Source organism: Fistularia commersonii, chromosome 2, assembly GCF_037954325.1.
Source record: "Fistularia commersonii isolate RoL2024-O1a breed Wild chromosome 2, RoL_Fcom_v1.0, whole genome shotgun sequence".
NCBI classification, from domain to species: Eukaryota; Metazoa; Chordata; class Actinopteri; order Syngnathiformes; family Fistulariidae; genus Fistularia; species Fistularia commersonii.
Window position 1 is genome coordinate 17,048,808 of NC_141285.1, and position 20,820 is coordinate 17,069,627.

At 39.1% G+C, this 20,820-nt stretch overlaps 1 protein-coding gene across 1 annotated transcript in view; it reads right to left on the reverse strand.

Moving 5' to 3' along the window:
• Positions 1-3,439: 3,439 nt before the first annotated feature.
• The window catches only part of lrmda (leucine rich melanocyte differentiation associated), a 212,751-nt gene continuing 195,370 nt past the window's right edge, over positions 3,440-20,820 (reverse strand). The window contains exon 7 of the mRNA XM_086171168.1: positions 3,440-5,283. Within this exon, the coding sequence (XP_086027294.1) occupies positions 5,204-5,283 (80 nt within the window). The 3' untranslated portion in view covers positions 3,440-5,203. The remainder of the gene's footprint in view (positions 5,284-20,820) is intronic.

Here is a 20,820-nt window from a genome sequence, read left to right on the forward strand (position 1 = left end):
ACTGCTTTATTCAAAGCAAGTGATTCTCGTACAATAAATGAAACAATAATTACGAGCACAATCTAACAAGAGGACTGTGACAAGTGGAGAAGTGACACACTCATCTCCATAAACTACAAAGCAAACACAAACAAAAAGACAGAAGTGGAATCCATATGAGATGAAAGAATAACAAAAGGCAGCTAACAGTTTCACATCCACTGCATCTTTTCTTCCTCATAGTAAATATGATTTGTTACCTTGTGCTATTATTTAGTGTTATTCATCTTCCCTGTCAGTGCACACAGGGGTAATAGAAATGCCAGCATGGTGGCTGATTTACTTTGTAAAATTTTCATCTCAAGGCTTGCAAGTCATGATTGGAGTCTGTAAGAGAAACGGGAAATCATGCATTATGTAGGCGAATGTGACACAACCTTGAGACTTCTCTGCGCAGACCATATATTACAGTCAGAGCGACCTTCCTGTCCAGAAGATACATCAGATGTGTTTAAGGCTGTTTTACAATGCATTAGGAGAGCTTTACATGTGCTGAGCTCACTTTATTTGCTCATACATTTCACAGAAAGAGTTTAGTGTCAGGCTGATGGAAACCATTCACGGTGACTGAGTCACTTGTCGAGACAAATGAGCCCATGGAAACAGGCCGAGGAAGTGGATAATAAGCATCTCAAAGCAAATTCCCTCTTTTCTCCTTTTATTTCCCTCCAATAAACAGCACATTTGCTATTCAGTGAACCCTTGCTGATCCAAGCTCATCGTGTATTCTCACCTGCTGTCATTGATTGACCCACATCTTGAATATAGAATGGATATAATTTTTCCCACCAAGTGATGGTGTGTCAGGATCAATATTCTCACTGTTGGTTAAGCTTTCACAACCTTTAGAATATCAGCTCCCATCGATCTCTCTCACATAATTATCTGCATTTTCAAATGAAGTTATTTATTTTTTCTTTGATACATGGCAATGGCATTTTAAGTGCCTAACTGTCAAGCTATATGGTTCATTGAAACCCACGAGTTAAAGGGCATAAAAGTGAACTCATTAGATGTAACATTTATTGTCCATGTCTCCGTTTTTCCACACTTTGAACCAGCCCTATGAACATCTGGTGAGAGTGAGGCCATGTTGTATTTCCATATAAAAAGCTTCATAATTACAGGGGGTTGAAGATAGTTGTTCCCCTTATCAGAGGAAATGATAAGGGAGAACCGGGACCCGTGAAAGAACAGAGTCCATTTTGATGTAATTGGCAGTGGAATTATTTATGACATTAATTGCCACATTATCGACTGGCTGTCAGCTCCTGTGTCAGTCTGTCCATCTTTCTTAACAGAAAGAGCAAGCTCAGCCCGGTGCCCACTGACAAGCTAATTACTACAGCACTGCCCTGAATGACAAATGTTACTCATCTAAGACCGGAGACAGAAATAAGCCCCCCCCCCTCACCCACCGCACACACATACACACACTTTCAGCTTCACTGGATCAACCGGCGAGACATCAGTGCACTGCCAAATATTTCAGGTGCAAGAGGGAAAGAGCTTGCATGACAGACATAGAGGGAGAAAGCAAGAATAGGGGGGGAGGGGGGCAAGATAGACAGCGGAAACTGGGTCTTGGAGCCAGGAATACAGTTTAATCTAAATATCTGCGCCATTGTATTTGGTGCTCAGTAGCCAGTTGTCACTCACTAAGGCCTTTTCTCTCTCTTTGACTCCTTCTGTATGTGCATCATTTATTTTATTTTTTTAATACGATGCCAATCAGTCATCAGATATATATACAATATAATGCTGGTTTGGCAACAGTTCTTTTGACAGTGAGTGGAATGCTAGTGACTAGCTTCCCCCTTTTTGGGAGTTCAATTATGTTCTTTAGCTGTGCAGATGTAAGAAGTACTTTACATACACACACACACACACACACACATACACACACACACACACACACACACACACACACGTGTACACATAAATGTGTATGTATATATATATATATGTTTGTATATACATACATATATGTACATATACATACATAAGGACAAAGTGGCTGGTACTGAGTGATATGGGATGGAGTTAGTTTAAAGTGTGCAACAAAATCTATGCATTTAGAACTGGAGTTGTTTTATATGTTTTAACAGTTATTTGGTATATACCGGTAGTAGTTTAGCTAATCACCTTGCATTGACATAGTCTCAGCTATTTGCAGGATCTAAGCAGAAGCTATGCAAAAACTACAAACATAAGGAGACTCATTGTACAGGCACAGTACAAAAATATCTGTCCCTGACTTGCATATATTTCTGTTTGATTGTCCAGTCATTCACAGAGACCACTGCCAAGGCTGCAGGGCTTCAGCAGCTGAATGTCACTGATCTGTTGTCATGAAGCTGCATGTCATTTGTTTCATCCAGGAAGTTCCCAAGGAGCAGCCACTGTGAAATAGTTGGGGTTCAAGTAGGCCATCGCCTACAGGTAACTCTTCGGCTCATACCTTAATTAATCTACTGTCTGTGATACCAGGCTTCTCAAACATTCACAAGCACGTATAAAGGCTCATGTCAAGCATATGTCAACCCACTGTGGCACTACCACCCATCCCAAAATGCAGCTTGTGTTAGTGTGGCAGCTTGGGATGCGTCCCTGACGACGATAGGAAGTGACACACACCAAATTCGGTGTGTCCCCCAGCCAGCTCCGGTGGCTTGGGGCCTGTCAATTCCAGCTCCATCAGTAGGACTGGCTCAATGGCACTGCCTGTGACACATGTCACAAAGTTTTAAATGTCTGCTCTTTTCAGCAGAATGGCTGGGCGCATGCTGCAGCCAGGGGAAGGATGACATTTTGTATCGTGCAGGGGGGAACTTGTTGTGGCTTCTTTCTTCCTTCCTCCTCAGACTGTCAGGCCCAGTTTCCTCTGAGCATATCAAAACAATGACAAATAAACCTTGTCATTTTGAAACGCCGGCACTAGTGACCAGGCTCCTGAACGTCATGTCAACTGGAATATGGTCACACAGTCCTGTAGGATGTAGAGCATAAGCACGTGGAAGGTGGCATGCATGCATACACACACTCAGAATGAACACAAAAAATAGCTGAAATTCAAAGTAAAATGATCCATAGTAAATGCTGCATAAGGTCATCTCTGACTGAAGCTCACCATAGTTCCTTTGCAATCCCAACACAAGGCCCTTTTAAGTATTTTATTATCATCATTTATTTCTTCTAATCTAGAATGCAATCTGTAAACCTTATGGAGAGTAGACACGGTAAATTATTCCTATATATCGATTCATTCGCTTTTATTATAAAAAGAATTTTTACAACCATTAGAATACAACCAGTTTTTTATCATTTGCTCATTGGATTCATTAACAAACTGTACGTCATCCTGCCAAAGGTAATGGGAAGAAATACTAACAAGCAGGTTGCTTGGTGGGTTTGAATCAGTCACCATCAATTCAGCCACTCTTATAGTATATTCACATCTCATTTAAAAAGTCGAGCAGCTAAAACGTTTTAGTTAAAGAAAATGTTCATTAGAGACCTTGCGGCTTCACATACAGGGGGAGAATATTTTGAGAAAGAAAGTGAGGCAAATTTTCAATGTTTTTGCTTTGAGAAGTAAAAGATGCAAATCAAACCTTTCCAATCATTGACCACCAACAAAATATCATATCATCTAAATGACATCATTTATTCAACTTTGAGACGACATTGGTTGTACAACTTTAAACTTAAAGGCTCATGTAATATGACACAAACACCAGCATAAACAATTGGCCAGCGCACTGTGAAACAATTACAATAATACTGTGAAATGTAAACAACATTTTAAGAATGCAGTGGCACACTCAAGGACACACTGCCAGAAATGTTCTTAAGATAAAATTGTGTAATTCATCTCCAACAAGTCAAAGTACAATAGAAATTATGGCAGTAGTATTTTAGAGCAAAGCAGTCAAATAATTGAGAATACACATAATGGCAAGTGGATGTAAAATAAGTGCACCATAATATGTAATTGCGTACCTGGAATAAATTCTTGTTCGCAACTCTTTCCATTAAAGCTGACATTGGAATGAAATTGTATTTTAGAGAAACGTAAAAAAATTACATTTGAGCACAACCCTCCAAGTAAAATAATTATCTTTGAATCAATACATCATATGTGCTTCATTATACATTATTATGACTCAGATGTGTCTTGTCAACAGGTTGCTTCACGCTTCGTGCTTAACAAAAAACACTGCATAAAAGAAAATAAAAAACACACAAAACATTTTTGAAAATGTTCAAGAAATCATTGTGAAAAGTTCACTCATTCTCTATCATAGCTGCAGGGGTGCTAAAAATCAAAGTTGCATTAAATCCAAATCGTATGTATTGCAGCGGGTCTCTTTTAAAGCTTTTGTGATTGTCATTTTGCTCACACTCTTTAAGAGGAATTTAATATTTCTTTTTTAACATTCTCCTTCTGCGACACCTAAGTAAAGAAAGACTGAACTACAAAAAACCATTATGAAAACAAACCTCTTTTTAATGGGTTTTTAAGAGCAAGTATGAGTGAGAGAGAGGAAGAAGAGATAGGGAGAGAGGGAGAGAGATTAGACAGTCAGGCCTCAGGTGTGCGACCATCACCCTTTTCACCCTTGATTAGTGGCAGTAGAGGACAGGTGATCCATCATGGTTGTCAAAAAAAAGGAATACAACTGGTTGGATCTGTTGTCACCAAGTGAGTAAAATGTCCACACGAAGAATAAGGATGGAAGGAAAGAGTGAGGGTGGAAGAGTGGGGGAGAGAGAGAGAGATACAGAGATATTGAGAGAGACCGTCGTGTGTGTGTGTGTGTGTGTGTGTGTGTGTGCGTGTGTGTGTATGTGTGTTGAGTGTGTCCGTAGTTAAGGGATTGCTGATGCTTTGAGGCATCCATGTCAGAGGGAGTGTCATCTCTGGAGCCTGAAGCAGACCTTGCTCAGCTCTGGTGGAGACAGCTACTACAGGGTTGGAATATGATGTTTAACAAAAAAAGTCCTCTTACATAACCTTATCATGTTGTTGGCGCATAAATGTCTGATTTACATGACATACCACCAAGGGTCCTGATAGATAATGGGCCTACATCCTCTTCTCTCTGTCCGATAATGTCCATTATCATTCGTGTCCCTCTTTTTTTCCCTGAGAAGACGTCCGTCAGAGCTGATCGTTCTGGATGAATCTGTTGCCTTCCGAATGCTTGCCATAGTAGACGTAGCGACACTTGGCAAACACCCCTAAAAACAGAATGAGTGAAAGTTAGGCTTGAGTGGGTGGAGGTTATTGGTTATCAGACCAAAGCCAACAATCCTTATTGAAATGCTACTTCAAACCATCTTTCAGCTCATTCTAGCCTGCTTAACACATGAGACTTGATACAATAAAGAAAAAACATCATTAAGGGTCTTTTACAATTGATTTCATTTCATTCAATGGAGATTTAAACCAGGGTTTTCGCTACATTGTATAGATTATCTTCAATATTCCCCCCAGCAAAATTCAAGTGTATTTGGTATTCTTCTCAAATAGTTCAAGGACTGCTGCTGTCTATTTATTCGTGGATTTTTTTCTGCTGTCTATTTATTCGTGGATTTTTTTTGTCTTGGTATCTTCTGTCTTCTGCCTTTCTATTCATATTTATATTCATACTTATTTCCTTTTTTTTTTTTTTTTTACATTATAACTGTTACTGACTGTGACAAAGGAATTTCTCCTATGGGGATCAATAAAGTTTATATTATCTTATCTGAAACTTTCAAGCGATTTAGGTTTTCTTCCCAATGTAAACAAAACTCTACACAGATCAAAAATAAATTCAATAAATTGCAGGAGTGAACATTATCGACTGCTCCTTCTGGAAATTTCTTTTGCTGAGACCAGAGATTTTTTATCTATATTTGATAAGTTTGAATGATTTGTGTAAAGAACAATACAAAATTAATAACTAGAGTTGACAATATTTATTGCATCAATATTCCCCTGTGGAAAAACATTCACCAATCTACAACCTTATATGTCATTTACATACTTAAAAAGCATGGCATTTTTTTGAGTATCCAATATATTACTATTCCCAGAGAATATTAATGTTTCAAGTGCCAAAGTCTTGGAAACATGACAGAATGTACCATAATCATTGTTTTCTTTAATCATAGTGTTTAAAATTGTGCCATTAGTTAAGAAAGAGTGCAAAGATCCAATAGTTCAGTAGTAATTTGAGTTTTACACAGACTCATTCTTAAATTGCATTTTAAAATGAGAGCAAATTATTTGTGATATTAGATCCTTTCACATCTATTTGCATGAGGCATATCTCCGGAATCTTGAACGTGAAGAATTATGCCCTCTGTGAACAACAAAGGATGACAGAGAGGTGGTAATAACAGACTTATTTTAGTATTAAGAAGTGTAGCAAGGACGAAGGCTGCGGTGAGGTGAGTTCTTTGTCTGGCCTTCTCTGATTCTAATGTCACAGTGCTCTTACAGCCACTTGATGAATGCGACGGGCCGCGGCTTGGAGTCACCTCTCACCAAATGAGGCAAGGACAAGTGGCATTAGTGCTGTCGATGATCTCCCGACAGGAGAACAGATACAGCTTTGGCCAGGCTTTTTAAATAGACATCAAGTGTATTATAGTAGGAGGAGGGCCAGGCCAGAAAAATGGCATGAGAACAGAGACTTATGGGAGAGGTGGTGTCGCAAAGGGATGAGGGGTGCTCCAAGCGCTAAGTACAATCACATAATCCAAAGAGACATTGTCAAGGGCGGGAAAAGAATGGGGACTAAGTGACAGGAAGCAGAGACAGGGACAGAGATACTGGTGCCATATTAGTGCCAAGCATATTCTGATGCCACCCTCAGTTTTAACCAAACCTGACACATTGCTCTCTTTCCCGACTCTCTCTGACTCCTCAAAGTAGTCGCTACCAAGTCACACACATGCACCACATATACCATGTGCACAATAAATGTACACACACAAAAACACACACCAGTCCCTCGCAGCAGTAGTGGGTGTTCTGTCAAGCGAAGGAGCAATACAGCAACAGCAGCAGTAGTAGCAGCAGCAGCAGCAGCGGCAGCAGCAGAAGCCCATGGGCCTGAGGACAAGCTCAGTCAATCTAAATCTGGACTTTGTAGTGGAGCAGTGCTCATTTCCCTTCATAGCCCAGCTACTTGAGGTGATCCAAACACTGAAGTGTGAGAAGCTGTCACCTCCGATAAAATCCGGGGACCAGCTCCATGCCTGCCTGCTCCTCCGGTGTGCAAGGGGTATGTATACATCTGTGTTCGTCTACGCATGTGTGTGTGTGTGTGTGCGCCTCCCTGCGAGTAAGGAGGCAGGCGGGGGGGGGATGAATTCCAGCTGCCATTATTTGCCCAGGGATATAGGTACTATGGCTAGAGACTGGCCTTGACACCACAGGACTCCGGGTGTCTCACAGCGCTCTGATCACATGGGCACCGAGGCCATTCACATATTCACAGCTTACCCGGCGGGAAACTCTCTCCAGGAGCAGGGCCCTTAAAGAGATTAGCAACCGAGGTACCACAACCAAAGCACATATAAGACATTACCTAAAGGGGATATATTTGTGGGTTGCAACCAAAGCCTTTCAGAAATAACCTTCACAGATGAGGGAACTAAAGCTAAAGGACCCTTAAGCCTTCACACTCTTCTGAGCTTGTCACCAGTCGGCAGGAACAGAGGAGGATTGGATGTAACACGTTACGTGGGTCCACACCACCAATCAGATGGCTGGACATTTTGTGACTACTTAGTCAACAGCAGTGCAAAAATACTACATCCATGATCAAAGAAGAGGATAAAATGCAAGAAATCATGGCTTAAAACAAAGGAATATGATCTTCTTCCTGAAGATATGGGGGGAGTATCTGTTTTCTGTGCAAGCTCTACCCAGTCTAAGCATTTCATTTTGCAGAACATTCCCATTCACTGTGCTCACTTCACAGTATGACACTTGCTCTTATTACAGGAGAAAGATCGGTTGGTGGGAGAAAGAGAAAGGAAATACCAAGCCAAATTCAGTCTCGCACAACAGTGCTCAAAGCCACAGGGTTCTACCTGATAAACTTGTACCCAAAATCTCACTGTGGAGGTTTTCAACATATTCTTCTATGCTGACTTCTGTTATTTCATTAGGAGGTTTAACTGTGCAGCATGATCCCAAGCTACACATTTACCTGAAACAGACAGTCTCAGCACAGACTGACATTAATGGGCAATGGCAAATTAAGTGCCATTATTTTTGTTTACACTGTCTTTTTTAAATGATACTAAATGTCATCAACTTGTGTTATCCTCTTGGTGAATGGATAAATGCAACATGAACTATCAGGTTTATTAGTTCTGGTTTGTTTGTGACAGCTACCCTTCTGCTTCTCATCAAAGACTTTCTACCATAATATTTTTTGCTTGGCTCAAAGATAAGTTATCATATTTAATACCAGTCTCCTAAATAGTCACCATGGAAAATCACTCCTGCTGCTCTTAATTCATTTCAGATTTCAAAGGGCTCCCCATGCTGATTTGATAAAATGTAATATTTTCTTTTTATTTCAAACACTGATACTTTCCTAAACCCACAAGGGTAGAAACATGGCTGAGTCCCTGACCTAAAATTATGAAAGAATAAGTGAATAACAAAAAAAAACATCATCATCCTTGTACTACACCTCAGTTGAGTTAAGATCCTGTACATTCTCCATTGTTCCCCACCAAAGTTCTCTAGCAATATTACAATGCCATTATTTATACTTTGCCACCTGGTTTTTTTCTGAAAAGGTCAGACAGAAGCACAGACACCTGGCCAAATATCAAGTCTTTCCATTTAAAGCTGTGGGATCCATAATGAAGCTGTCATGTGGTACCAGGAGCAGATTTGCAATGCCCCAGAGACAGAGCTGCTGCGTATAGCTAATGTGGTGCATTATCCTACTATGGGTATATTATTTCCTTTATGATTAAAATTGCATTGTCTGATTGTGTTTATATTTTCAAATTTTGTAGCTGGGTCCATATAAGAGGAGGCACTGAGAGGCAAAACAAAAGTGGAGATTTTGGACTAATGTCTGAGGTTTTCTATTCTGGAAACTCATTAGATCTGTTTTGTATAAATCATATAATCATATAACAAAACATTGTTTTGGCCATTAATGCAAAACCAACACACAGTCTTCTTTATCTGCACAGGCCTTTTTTTGTTTTTACGTCCTGCTTTAAGGGAAAAAAAAAAACAACAAAACATTTATTCACGATTTGCTACTATCTTGTCCTTCACAAGCGAAAAGACACTTGAAGTTGAAGAGGAGTCATCATACTTTGACAAAGTACATAGACAGATGGAGGGGGTGCATTGGTGCATTGCTGCATTGCTCAAGTCTGTGATCGTGGTGTGCCAGGAATGTACACTCATTGAAATTAATCTGCAATAAATGCACATTAGCACATTGCAAAACAAGAAAAAAACGTGCTTAACAATTGATGATAATGATGATAATGAAATTTAATACTAGAATAAAGTAATGACACAGGAATTGCTTGTTGTCATTTAACCTTTTCCAGTTGAAGACCTGAAAATAGAAATGCACCTGACCAGAGAAGATGTTAATTAAGCTTATCAGTCTACAGATCTTTCAGATAAGGCCGACTGGTGACTGGATGACATGGCAAAACCTAAATGTTGATGTTATAGTCTTATAGTGCCAAATATTTGACAAGTGGCGTTTGTCTTCCCCCCTTTTAGATTAAAATAAAACCAAAATTTACATTTTAAGAGGTAATTATAAAGGACTCATCAAACTAAAACACAAAAACAACTTCTGCCAATTGAGTTTTTTTTTCATCAGTCGCAAATTCACTGCTAAAAACCTCTTCATTTAATTATTGCACACGTATTAGATCAGGCACACACACACATTTACAAGAAAGAGAAAGACGCGAGGGGAGGGCGATGGAGTGGGTTTAATGATTGTTCCCTGCATACAATCAGCTTGACTCTTTTCAAGGGCCATCAATATGTCACAGACAGACACATCCAGCGGATGTGGCTTTTAACATCAAGGTTATCTATTGTTGCCATGAATCTACTTGCTCCACTCATAGTTTCTGCTCCTGTCTCCTTTTCAGGTCTAACCACTCATCTCATCTTAACTCATCCAGCTCTGCCTTCCTTTCACTCTGTCATCTTTAATCTCTTATTCTTGCCTTTGGATTCTCTCTGTTGCCCTCTATATCCTCTTGCTCAATTATTTGTTACCTTCGCTTTTTTTTCTGTCGTAGCCCATAGTTTGGCTACTTGGACACCAATTTCATCAGTGGTGCCATCCATCACGAGGAAAAGGCAATGAGAAAAAGAAAGCCAATTAACAAGGCAATTACACTTTCTGTATTATCTCCTAAGGTTGAAATAACATTGCAGTGCGGTTGGGGGATGGGGTCAGATGAAAGCTAGGGGCATCCATAAGATGTGGTGCAAGGGTGACTTATGAGCTTGAGGTGTAGGTTGCTGTGAGCCAGGGCTATTATTGTGGACACTATCCATCTCCGGTTGTCCTTTTATCAGTTTCATCAGTCCAGCCCTACGTCATGAGATGGAGTCACCACCTACTCCATTGTGAGGCAAATAGATAAAACTCCTGCATCTCGTAAAGTAACTATACCGAAACCAATGTAATCACTTGATCTATCTGCTTAGGTTTGAGTATTTTTCAGGAAACAGTCACATTTCCTGCTATAGATATTCAGGATAGTCCTAACGGAAGTTCAAATATAATCTGTGCCTCACTTAAAGAATGACTTCAAATAGTGACTTCGAACTATGCTTCTCTTCTGCTTTTTTAAATTTTATGACTCCCCCCATCATTGTGCAAAAGTTCAAGTTTCCTGTCGACCATGGAAATAACTAAAAACCTTACATCAAGGTCCATGTATTGCACTAAAATTATCAAGATTGTCTGATTCGTTTCCTCACACATAATTATTTTAGCTGTATTTTAACAGCGATAGTAGATCTTTTATTATGTTTAACCTGGCTCTGTGTTGCTGTCTTTTCTTGTCACTTCATGTTGAACAATAAGACAAACATCTTATACACTTTTTCAAAAAAAGAGAGAATTTCAGTAAGAAAAAAAAATGCTAATTTCAATTTAGTAAAAACATATCCATAGAACTTACATAGTGTCTAGCTTATTAAATAAACCTATTCAAAAGTGATGGCATTAAAACATCTGGGTCACGTATAAAGTAAGGCCTCATATGTTTCTCACAAGTCAGACACATTGAGTACCTGAATGAATTAAAGTCACATTTTCACCCAAAAAATGTCTGGTCCATCACACATAAATAGCTGTCATTAGAATGATGCCCCAATAGCAGGACTTCTCTTTCCACTTCCAGTCTTGTTTCTCCGGCCAAACAACTGCAATGCCTGCATGTTCTCGACTACAGCGTATTGATTAAACTTTTAAATAGCTGCCATATAACCCTGGGACATCAGGAAGATAAATTTGCGTCAATGTTCATCTGTAATTCATTAGCCATTTATACTCCCCACATCCACACAGGCTATCAGGGAAATGCAGCCCATTTTTCAAACAGGAGAGGCTGGGGAGAAGGCAGGGAGGGAGAGATGGAAGAGGGTAGGAGAGAAAGTAAGAAGGGAATGACAACATGTACCAACATTACAGCACCGCATTGCAAGCCATGTCCTGCTTAAATCTACACTTGGATACATGTTGTTGCTATGAACATCAAGTGAATTGATAACAATCATTCAAGCAATCATGACTTAAACAATTTTCATAATTTAAATATAGAATATACAACAGGATAGGCTGCAGCCCCATCTGTTTACACCCAATGCTCAAACATCTAACTTTTCCCCGAGAAGACTGACAAGCTGAATACTTCCTGTCAGTCACCTGTCACCCATTCAAACATCATGTTTCTCCACCAGAGTATGAATACATTACTAAAACACCGCGGGTTCTGCTTTTCCATCCGGTGCAAGTGACCAAACAGGAAACTCATGTAATATTGCGGTCTCATCATTTTTTCATTTTTTTTATTAGAGCATGTGCCCCTTTGCCACATCGTAAAAAGAGACTAGAGTTCTACTATTTTGGAGATGGAATATAAAAATTATCATACAGCACCATTGTCCTTTGAGTGTGTTCTGGGTGTTTTGGGGTAAAACAGGGGTTAAAAAATATGAAGGTAGGCTTTTGTGTCAGTGGTTGGGTACGCCGGGAAACTTATTGAGATTTAATGCGAGTTGATTAGTCTTGTTCTTTGGAAAGGACAACTGGTTTTATTGTTACCCATTTTGGTCGATTCTTCCACATGATGGTCCTTAAATTCCAGTAAGAACACTTTTGTTTCTGTTGATAGTGCGAAACCTACAGGTCTTTGGGGGAATGTTAGCCCTTTGGGTTTTTTTTCCCTCATTCATTTATTTTGTGATTAACATTTTGTTTTATTTTAGCTTTACATAATCAACACACGCACCATTAGTTGCTGATCCATTGAAAATATCAACGTTTTGTTAGTCTGTTAGTTTGTTAGTCAATCAGTCAGTCAATCACATAATTCTACAGTGTATGGTCTCATCATCAGAAGTGTTACATATATGCAAAATGACACTCCATCAATGTCAGTTAACTAAATGGCTATAATCAAACACTTTAAATTGAGGATGGCATTATTCATTGATGGGTGAAATACTGTTCTAACCAGATAAATGCCTATCAGTCTACTTCCAACTTATGAGGACGAGAAGGAAATTGAATTCTGGGGCACATAAATTTTGAAAAGACATTACTGTTGGGGAGGGGGGGGTCTTACGAAAAAAAATGGTGAAATTAATTTCAGTGACATTTATTCCTCATAGAGTCAGGACAGAACACTGGCTAAAGAAGCTCTGGAGTCTGGAGATAAGACGACGGTGGTTTAAGGTGGGGCTGTGCAAGATTATAAAGTCTCATGTTTCCCTGGTGCAGTTAAGCATCCGCAGTCAATTAGTGAACACATTTAACACACAAAAACTCCCCTGTAAGCACAATAATAACAAACTGGTTACTTAGTGGTGTAGTTATTGAAAGACGTAGTCTACCCTAAAGGGTGCATGAAACTGCTAATGATGCCAGTAATCATAAGCGCTCATTTTCTCTGTCAACATCTGGATCACAAATTACCATGCGTGCACACCACGCCACCCCTTGACACTGATCGATTGTGTTCTTCATTACACGCAAGATTTCTAATTAAAAGAAAACCACAGATAAGTGGCTCAAACCACTGACCGAAATAGAAAGAAAAAGTGAAAATAGCAATTAGAGCTTTGGCTGTGTTCGGTAATGGTGCTGTTAATAAGAGTGGCTGGTGAGTCACTCAATGAGGGTTTAATCACTGGGACAGGATTCAATAACAAAAGAGCATAATATTAATCACCAGAGAGTGATAACTTCACTGTTCATCTCTTTGACATTGGAGGAAGGGATGAATTAATGATGCTCTCCATCTGAACACATTAAATAATAATTATCAGGCAAAACAGCATGAAAGGGACTGCATAATGAACCCCATTGTCAGGTCAATTACAACCACATAAAACTGTTCAAAGAGAAGTAGCTTGTTACCAGATAGCCATAGTGGAAAGGACAGAAGCAGCTTCATCTGTGGAAGGTGGGCCACCTATTCTCTCTGATACTGGCATTGTGCATAAAAGTGTTTAACAGTTGTAGTATCTTTTATATCTTGGGGGACACCTGAGCTCTCTGTAGCTGTACGTGCTGACTAAAAAAAAGAAGCCTGGAGCACTCAGCGAGGCATTCAGCAAGGAACACATTGAAAATTGGCGAGCAAAAGATAAATGGCATCACAATGACAGTGTTTTTCTGTCTCTAAAGCAATGTCAGTCGCTAAGTGCCATGTTAACTAAACTACCAAAGACAATGATGGACTTCACGCATCAGTAGATAAAACGCTACCTCTATACCTGTCACTGGCAATAGCCATCAAATCAAAGATGACCAGCAAATTCTGCCACGACCTGACTTTTATATATGCATATCTATGGATAATGTAGGCATGCACGCATTGCTTTTACTTCTCATGAAACTGGTTATTTCATACACCTCAACACCAGGCTGGGTGGAAGGCTCGACATCCATTCATGCACCACTGCTGGCACTCTGACACTTAAACAAACAGCTTGGAAAGCTCTCGTCTGACATACATCAATACTAATCTGATGTCTTGTTCCAGTTGCCACACTCACACCCTGGCTGGCTGCACCTGCCTAACCAGAGCACCCAGTGTTGGCATTACCCCTTTACACATCCTTCCCCTGCAGACATCAAACACTTATTACTCCGCACCCTGGCCATGCTAACTGACTGGCCTATCTGGGCCACACAGGGACTCCATTATTAGAGTCATTTCAGTGCCCATCCTGACGCCTGTTCGGCAGTTCTCTACCTGGGGCTCCTGCTCACCGCCTGCCCGACTGAGTGCCTGGCCAGCCAAACAGTTATTGGACATGACATGGTGACAGAAAACAGGGGAGAAAGGCAATAGAAATAAAAGAACAGAGATGGTACAGTGAAGCAAAGGATAGAGAAGAGGGCGAGTATGTTAGCCGGGGCCCTTGTGGCGTAGGGTGTGCCCATCAACACGGATGAGTGTTAGCCAAGAGCTGGATGTCACAATGATGGAGAGGCTGGATCACTCACATCAGAGCTTCATCTGACTGGAAGATATCAATCTCCAGGCCTAATCCAAGAGGACATGGTAAAATATCCTTTAACATTGCTGTCCCACCTTTTGTGTATCCATGGAGTCTGTTTCTCTCAGAGCTAAAACTGTAAATGCAATGTTCATTTTTTTGGACCTTGCATGGTCACTCTTATTTTTGTCCAATCACAGCTGTGGCTTGGACTCCCAGTCAAATTATGATAGGGATTATTATCATTTGAATTAATTCAGAATGTAAAATGAAAGACTGGACAAACTGAAATGAAACAAGTCTGTGTTGTTAAGAAGACAAGAGACAACTAACTTTGACACGAGACAAAACAAGGTTTTTGTGGTCCAGTGTATTTATGCCAGGTTTATCGTCACAAATATGTCTGAAAACAAGCACTGTTTTAGGAAACATGCCCTGTGTGACATAATGTGGTGGACAAAAATATTGTTGCAGTGAATTGTCTTGTATTAATAATAAACCCATTGAAGTGCATAAGGCATGGAGCAGCTGTGATGATAGGTTTGCATCATGGAAAATTTCAGCCTCCTCGTGCTTTACTCAGATAGATGGTTCCATGGTAACTCCACTTCTCTTAATTAATATGACACATCCTGTTCATATGCAGAGAGTGAGGGAGGAGACAGAGAGATGAAGGTATAAGCAAATGATTAACTGTGAATCTGTCCCTCCTTGTGAGAAATGATGTTGCCTCCTCTCTCCATTTCCATCTCACTCACTTTCCCTTGTCTGTCTCTCTTTGACTCCATTTCTTTCCGTACCCCTCTCCACCCCCCTTATCACTGTCTTTCTTTTCTCTGCCCCCGCTCTCCTTTCACCCTGACACTCTCGGACAGTCCTCAGCCCTGTGCACATCTCCTGACAGGTAGAATAATAACGCTCATACATCATTGTTGCGAAAAGTCCAATAACCTAAATCTTCACTTGCCACACAACCCGGGACTCAATTACTTTATTGACATGTAATCTTCATAAGGTGAGAAATATTGAGCATGTAAGGTCAGCTGGTTATGAAGACATATTATCATATTATCTGCATGAGGGTTGTAGGGGCTAGGACCTGACAAAGCTAATTATAATGGTACATGTTTCAGAGCTCAGAGCGTATTATCTGCTTGGCTGCTTGGTTGAGCCACAGCTGAGGTATAGAGGAGAAGGGGATGAGATTTCAAACCTAATAGGGGCAGGATGTCTTCTCAGGGCATGGGAGTTAATGAAGCCAAATATTATTGACTGCACATCACAGCATTAATGTCCTTGATTTGTTCATTGTATTTGTCAGAATTACCTCGTCATAGTCTGAGGGCTAACGGCAAATCAAAGTTCTTGCTGACCTCTGTGGTATTTTCCAAACCAGTATAACAACAAAAATGGAACAGTACCTATTTGACTCCTGTATAAAGAGTGTAAAATGCCATTGATGCTTGAGCTGCTTCTCAATGAAAGCATGAAGGGCGGACATTCTTAGTTTGTATCATCTTCCTCCCAAGGTCATCTTGATACCATACTTTTAGCTCAGCCTTACAATTCCCCTGACTTGTACATAATGCAAAATATATTGTGTAAAACTTCTTTCAAATAAGAAAACTTTAATTTGTCCAAGAAGCTAAAATTATAGCAAGACCCATAGGTTTGCAAAAAACACAATGGATCAATGGGCATGTAAGAAATGGTTGAGTAGCCTGGAGACATTGCATCTCTGGGTCAAAGTGTACAAATAAAGAATCCCACTGCAAGACAAATGAACTTGTTCATTTCACTTTATCCAATATCATGCCCTCTTTGCCTGTCTTTGTTTTCCAACTCTAAATCCTTGGCTTGGAAGCACGATCAGAGAATATGCCTATAATGATGTTGAGCAGTTGGCCAATACGGCCAAAGATCATATGTGAACACTTGCTGATGGTGTCAAATGAAAACACTTATTTTGGTCTTGGGTGCTACAGACACCCACAGCTAAAAAAATAGAGCTGTTCATTCTTTGCTTTTTTTTTTTCCTTTAATGATAGATTTCTTTTCTGGGTCCTTTACTATAATGGCCCATAATATTCCGTTGTAGTGTTAATAAAGTACATGACACACAGCTGTATAAAATTGTCTAATACAACAAAAAGTATTAAAAAATGCATGATGCAATAATTTCATTTCTTTCTAGCACATGCCATATGTTTTGATGGCTACCAAATCGGAGGGTTTTGAAAGGATGTTAGTCCTGCGGGAGTGGAATACAGCAAACAGCCTGTCATATCACAACAACCGGGGATAAGTTCGTGCATTTGACCAAAATGACTCAGTCAATCTAATCAACTTGCACTGCAGTGACATAAAGTGCCAGAAATGATATACTATTCAAATTATGATGGTAAAATAAGTTGTCCACTTATTTTAACATGGCAGAGAAACCTGCTCTGTCTGTTTAAAGTGACTTAATCAGCAAACCAAAGTGACAGACTTGTGACAGAAATGACAGAAGCTGGAATGTCGATGCAAGTATAAACCATAACTGACCTGTTAGGTCTTGTAGAAGAAGCTCCCATTTATATTAAGAAATATAAAATAGATGTCAGTTAGACATAGTTAGCCTGACACTCATATCCAGTTGGCCTCATGGACGGTAAGGCAGGGTTGGACACGCTGGGCCTCAAACTCAGAGGCACCAGATTTAATTCCGCACAGCTCATATGGTTTAATCCTGTATATCAAGTAAAGAGAATCATTGATGTAAAGCACTGTTGTCCAAGGATGTAAGATAATGGCCCGCTTTTCAAAGCAGGGAATCCAAACAAGGTGTTAACCCACTGCAGTGAATAATCTAAACGGCACTTAATATGAGGTATGCTGATAACCTGACAATAGTTTGTGCTCAGACATCACAGTTTAGTCGCTCCCAATTGTATATTGATGTCAAGGCAGCTGACAATAAATCACTGGATTCGCTAGTGAGTGAGAAAACAGTTTAGACAATGGCCCAATGGAGCTTACAGTAATTGACAGATAAATTCAGATCTTTCCAGCACAATAGGGGTAGAACATTCAGGGTTGCTGAGAATGAGTGTCTTCTTCTTCTTCCTCTGAGTGTACCTTTTTTATATTGTGTGTGTTCCTGTAAATATAAAGCAAATCTTACGCTATATTTTCCATATTTAAGTACTGTTTTTTTGCAGTGACTGGCAACATTAATTTTTGTAAAGGTAACATGTCTTCATACTGACTAAAGCGGTACTGCAGCATATAGAAAACACAAAGTTAAATCCCTCACTCCCCAGACCTTGTCTGAAGATATCAAACTTCTATTGGCACCTAATGGCCAGGTAAGAGTTTTGCAAGGCAGCTTTCACTGTTTTGGGAGAAAATTTACGAGAGATTTCAGTACTATTACGATTAAAAAGCCTTTTACCAAGAGTCCCTTTACCCCTCATCATTAGGAGAGCTCACTTTGAACTCACTATGAACACATTATACAAATCAGCACTAAAAACTAATCACTGCGCACAATTATTAGGCATGTGATTATTTTGACCATATCAACATTTTATCCATAATTTCCAACTCCAACCTGTATGAACTTGAATGTTTATTGGATGGTCAGGTATAATTGAACATGAGCTAGTTGGACCTTTTCGGGTTGAAAATTGACTCAAAATCAACTCCCCAGACCTACCACCAATTTTTAGGACTGTGGTATAGGAATGTCTGCGTCTTTCAAGAAGACTTTGATTTTTATGCAAGTCAACACTCCATCACATGCATCTAAGTACTCCCCTGCGTGGCTGGCCAGTAAGGCCTTAAAAATGAAAAACTACTGACATGGCCCCCTTCTTCACCTGGCTTAAACCCTAGCGAGAACTCTTGGGCCCTTCTTAGGCAGGAATGTTTTCCGAGTTCACCTCTCTGAAAAGTGTCTGGGAGGCTGTTGCGGTTGGACTAAAAAGTTGATTCTGATCAGATCAAGAAACTGACCGACTCAGTGAATGGAAGGCTTGTGACGGTTATCAAAAAGACGGGTGGCTATATTGGTCACTCAGGTTATTTTTTTAAATTTCAGAAATGTTCATTTGTAAATTTTGTTTGTTTATTACTCTCACTTTAACAGGTGAAAATAGAGAGATGAGAAAATCTTTGTTTTTCCATTTAGTAGCATAATAATTATGCACACTAATAATTGCCTAATAATGGTGTACATATATATAGGCTCTCTAAAGAAAGCCAAAACTTCATTTTGATACTTAAATGTTCAGGTTTTAGGCTTTGTTAACATTTTGGATTAACCAAGAACACTGTAACTGTATAATAACAAAATTAATACTCAAAAATAATTGTGCACGCTGTGTACAACAATTGTTATCACTGAGCACAGTGAATATAAAAAGAACAAGGAAAATTGTTGCAATTATAACTATTATTATCATTATTCAATCTGATCACTTTGGAGGTTGTAATGTATGAGCATGACAGCATTATCTCGGTGTGTAATGAAGAAAAAAATGTGTATGAAGTCATAAGACTTTTACCAATCAAAGTATCGAGCCATCAATTGAGTAGTCGGTGCAATGGGCTGATGAAAAAAAAAATCATCAAAGAACATTTTCATATTACTGCAGTAATTGATGTTCTATTTTAAGACACGTCATTTGGAATAAACAGTGTTGGGAATGTCAACATTGCTCATAATATATACGATTATCAGTTTTAATTGTTTAATATCTAAGAATTAAATATAGAATTGTTTGGGGGGGGTTGTGTGTGAATGTATAGTAAGTGTCTTTGGCTATATCTAAATATTTTAAATACTTTAAATGCATTTTTTTTTCATTTGTTTTCAATTCATGAAGAAGGAGTTATATAATTGTGTCAATGTTACAGTATATTGTGAATGGGGACACAAACAGCTGTGTCGTAAAGTTATAATTTACATTCAAAAATGCAAACATTTGATATATTATGAAATATTAGTATTACATCAGACAATAGTTATTAAGATAAGGCAAGATAAGATAAGATAAGATAAGATAAGATAAGATAAGATAAGATAAGATAAGATAAGATAAGATAAGATAAACTTTATTGATCCCATAGGGGAGATTCTTTTGTCACAGCAGCATAACACTTATAGTGTCAATAAATATGAATATAAATATAAATAGAAGACAGTAAGAAGATAGCAAAAGACATCCACAAATAAATAGACACCAGAGAGAACACAGACAACAGCAACATCAGGGATAACAATGTAAGAATGGACAACAAAATGGAAAAAAAGACAGTAAGAGTGAAAATAGACAACCGAAACTAAACAACGACAAAAACAGAGTGACAATAGCAATGACAAAAACAAAATAAAAAAAATCAGCAGAATGACAATGGGCTGAGACCAACAAGGATAAAAGACAACTGTTAGGGCATGACGTGTGAATGTGTGAATATTAGAAACCAAAATTACTTTTCCATAATTTGAAGACAAATCCTTAAAGGAATTAGTTTTAAATTTCAAGTTTCTGGGATATCCACTTTAACACCCAAAACCCAAATACACTGTCATATGTTTACATCACTCAGGATCCATTTTCAATCACTTAATCAATGTGGTTACTACAAGTACTAATACAACTGAGCTTGCTAACCATTTTTTCCTTGTATGTTTTGTTGTGAATCCTGAGGGCTGCATTAGAACGTGTTTCAATAGCTTTGAATACAAATAGGCACATGCTTGAGTTTATATATGGTCTGAATGTACAACCAATGATGTTAGTTCATTTCAAGTGCTATTGCCACTTGCAGCCTGTTGTCTAACAGGACACTTTATATTGCTGGATAAATAATCACAGGTGGCCCCTATTCTCAGTGCATATTAGCGATTCCATGGCATGTATTGCTCTGTTACGATCATGCCTGACAGAGAGTTTCGGTGATGGAGCGCAGCTGTTAAGAAATGCAGAATGTGTTGTCACCCAGCATGATAAACTGGCCACCGAGTGAATTGGAATGTA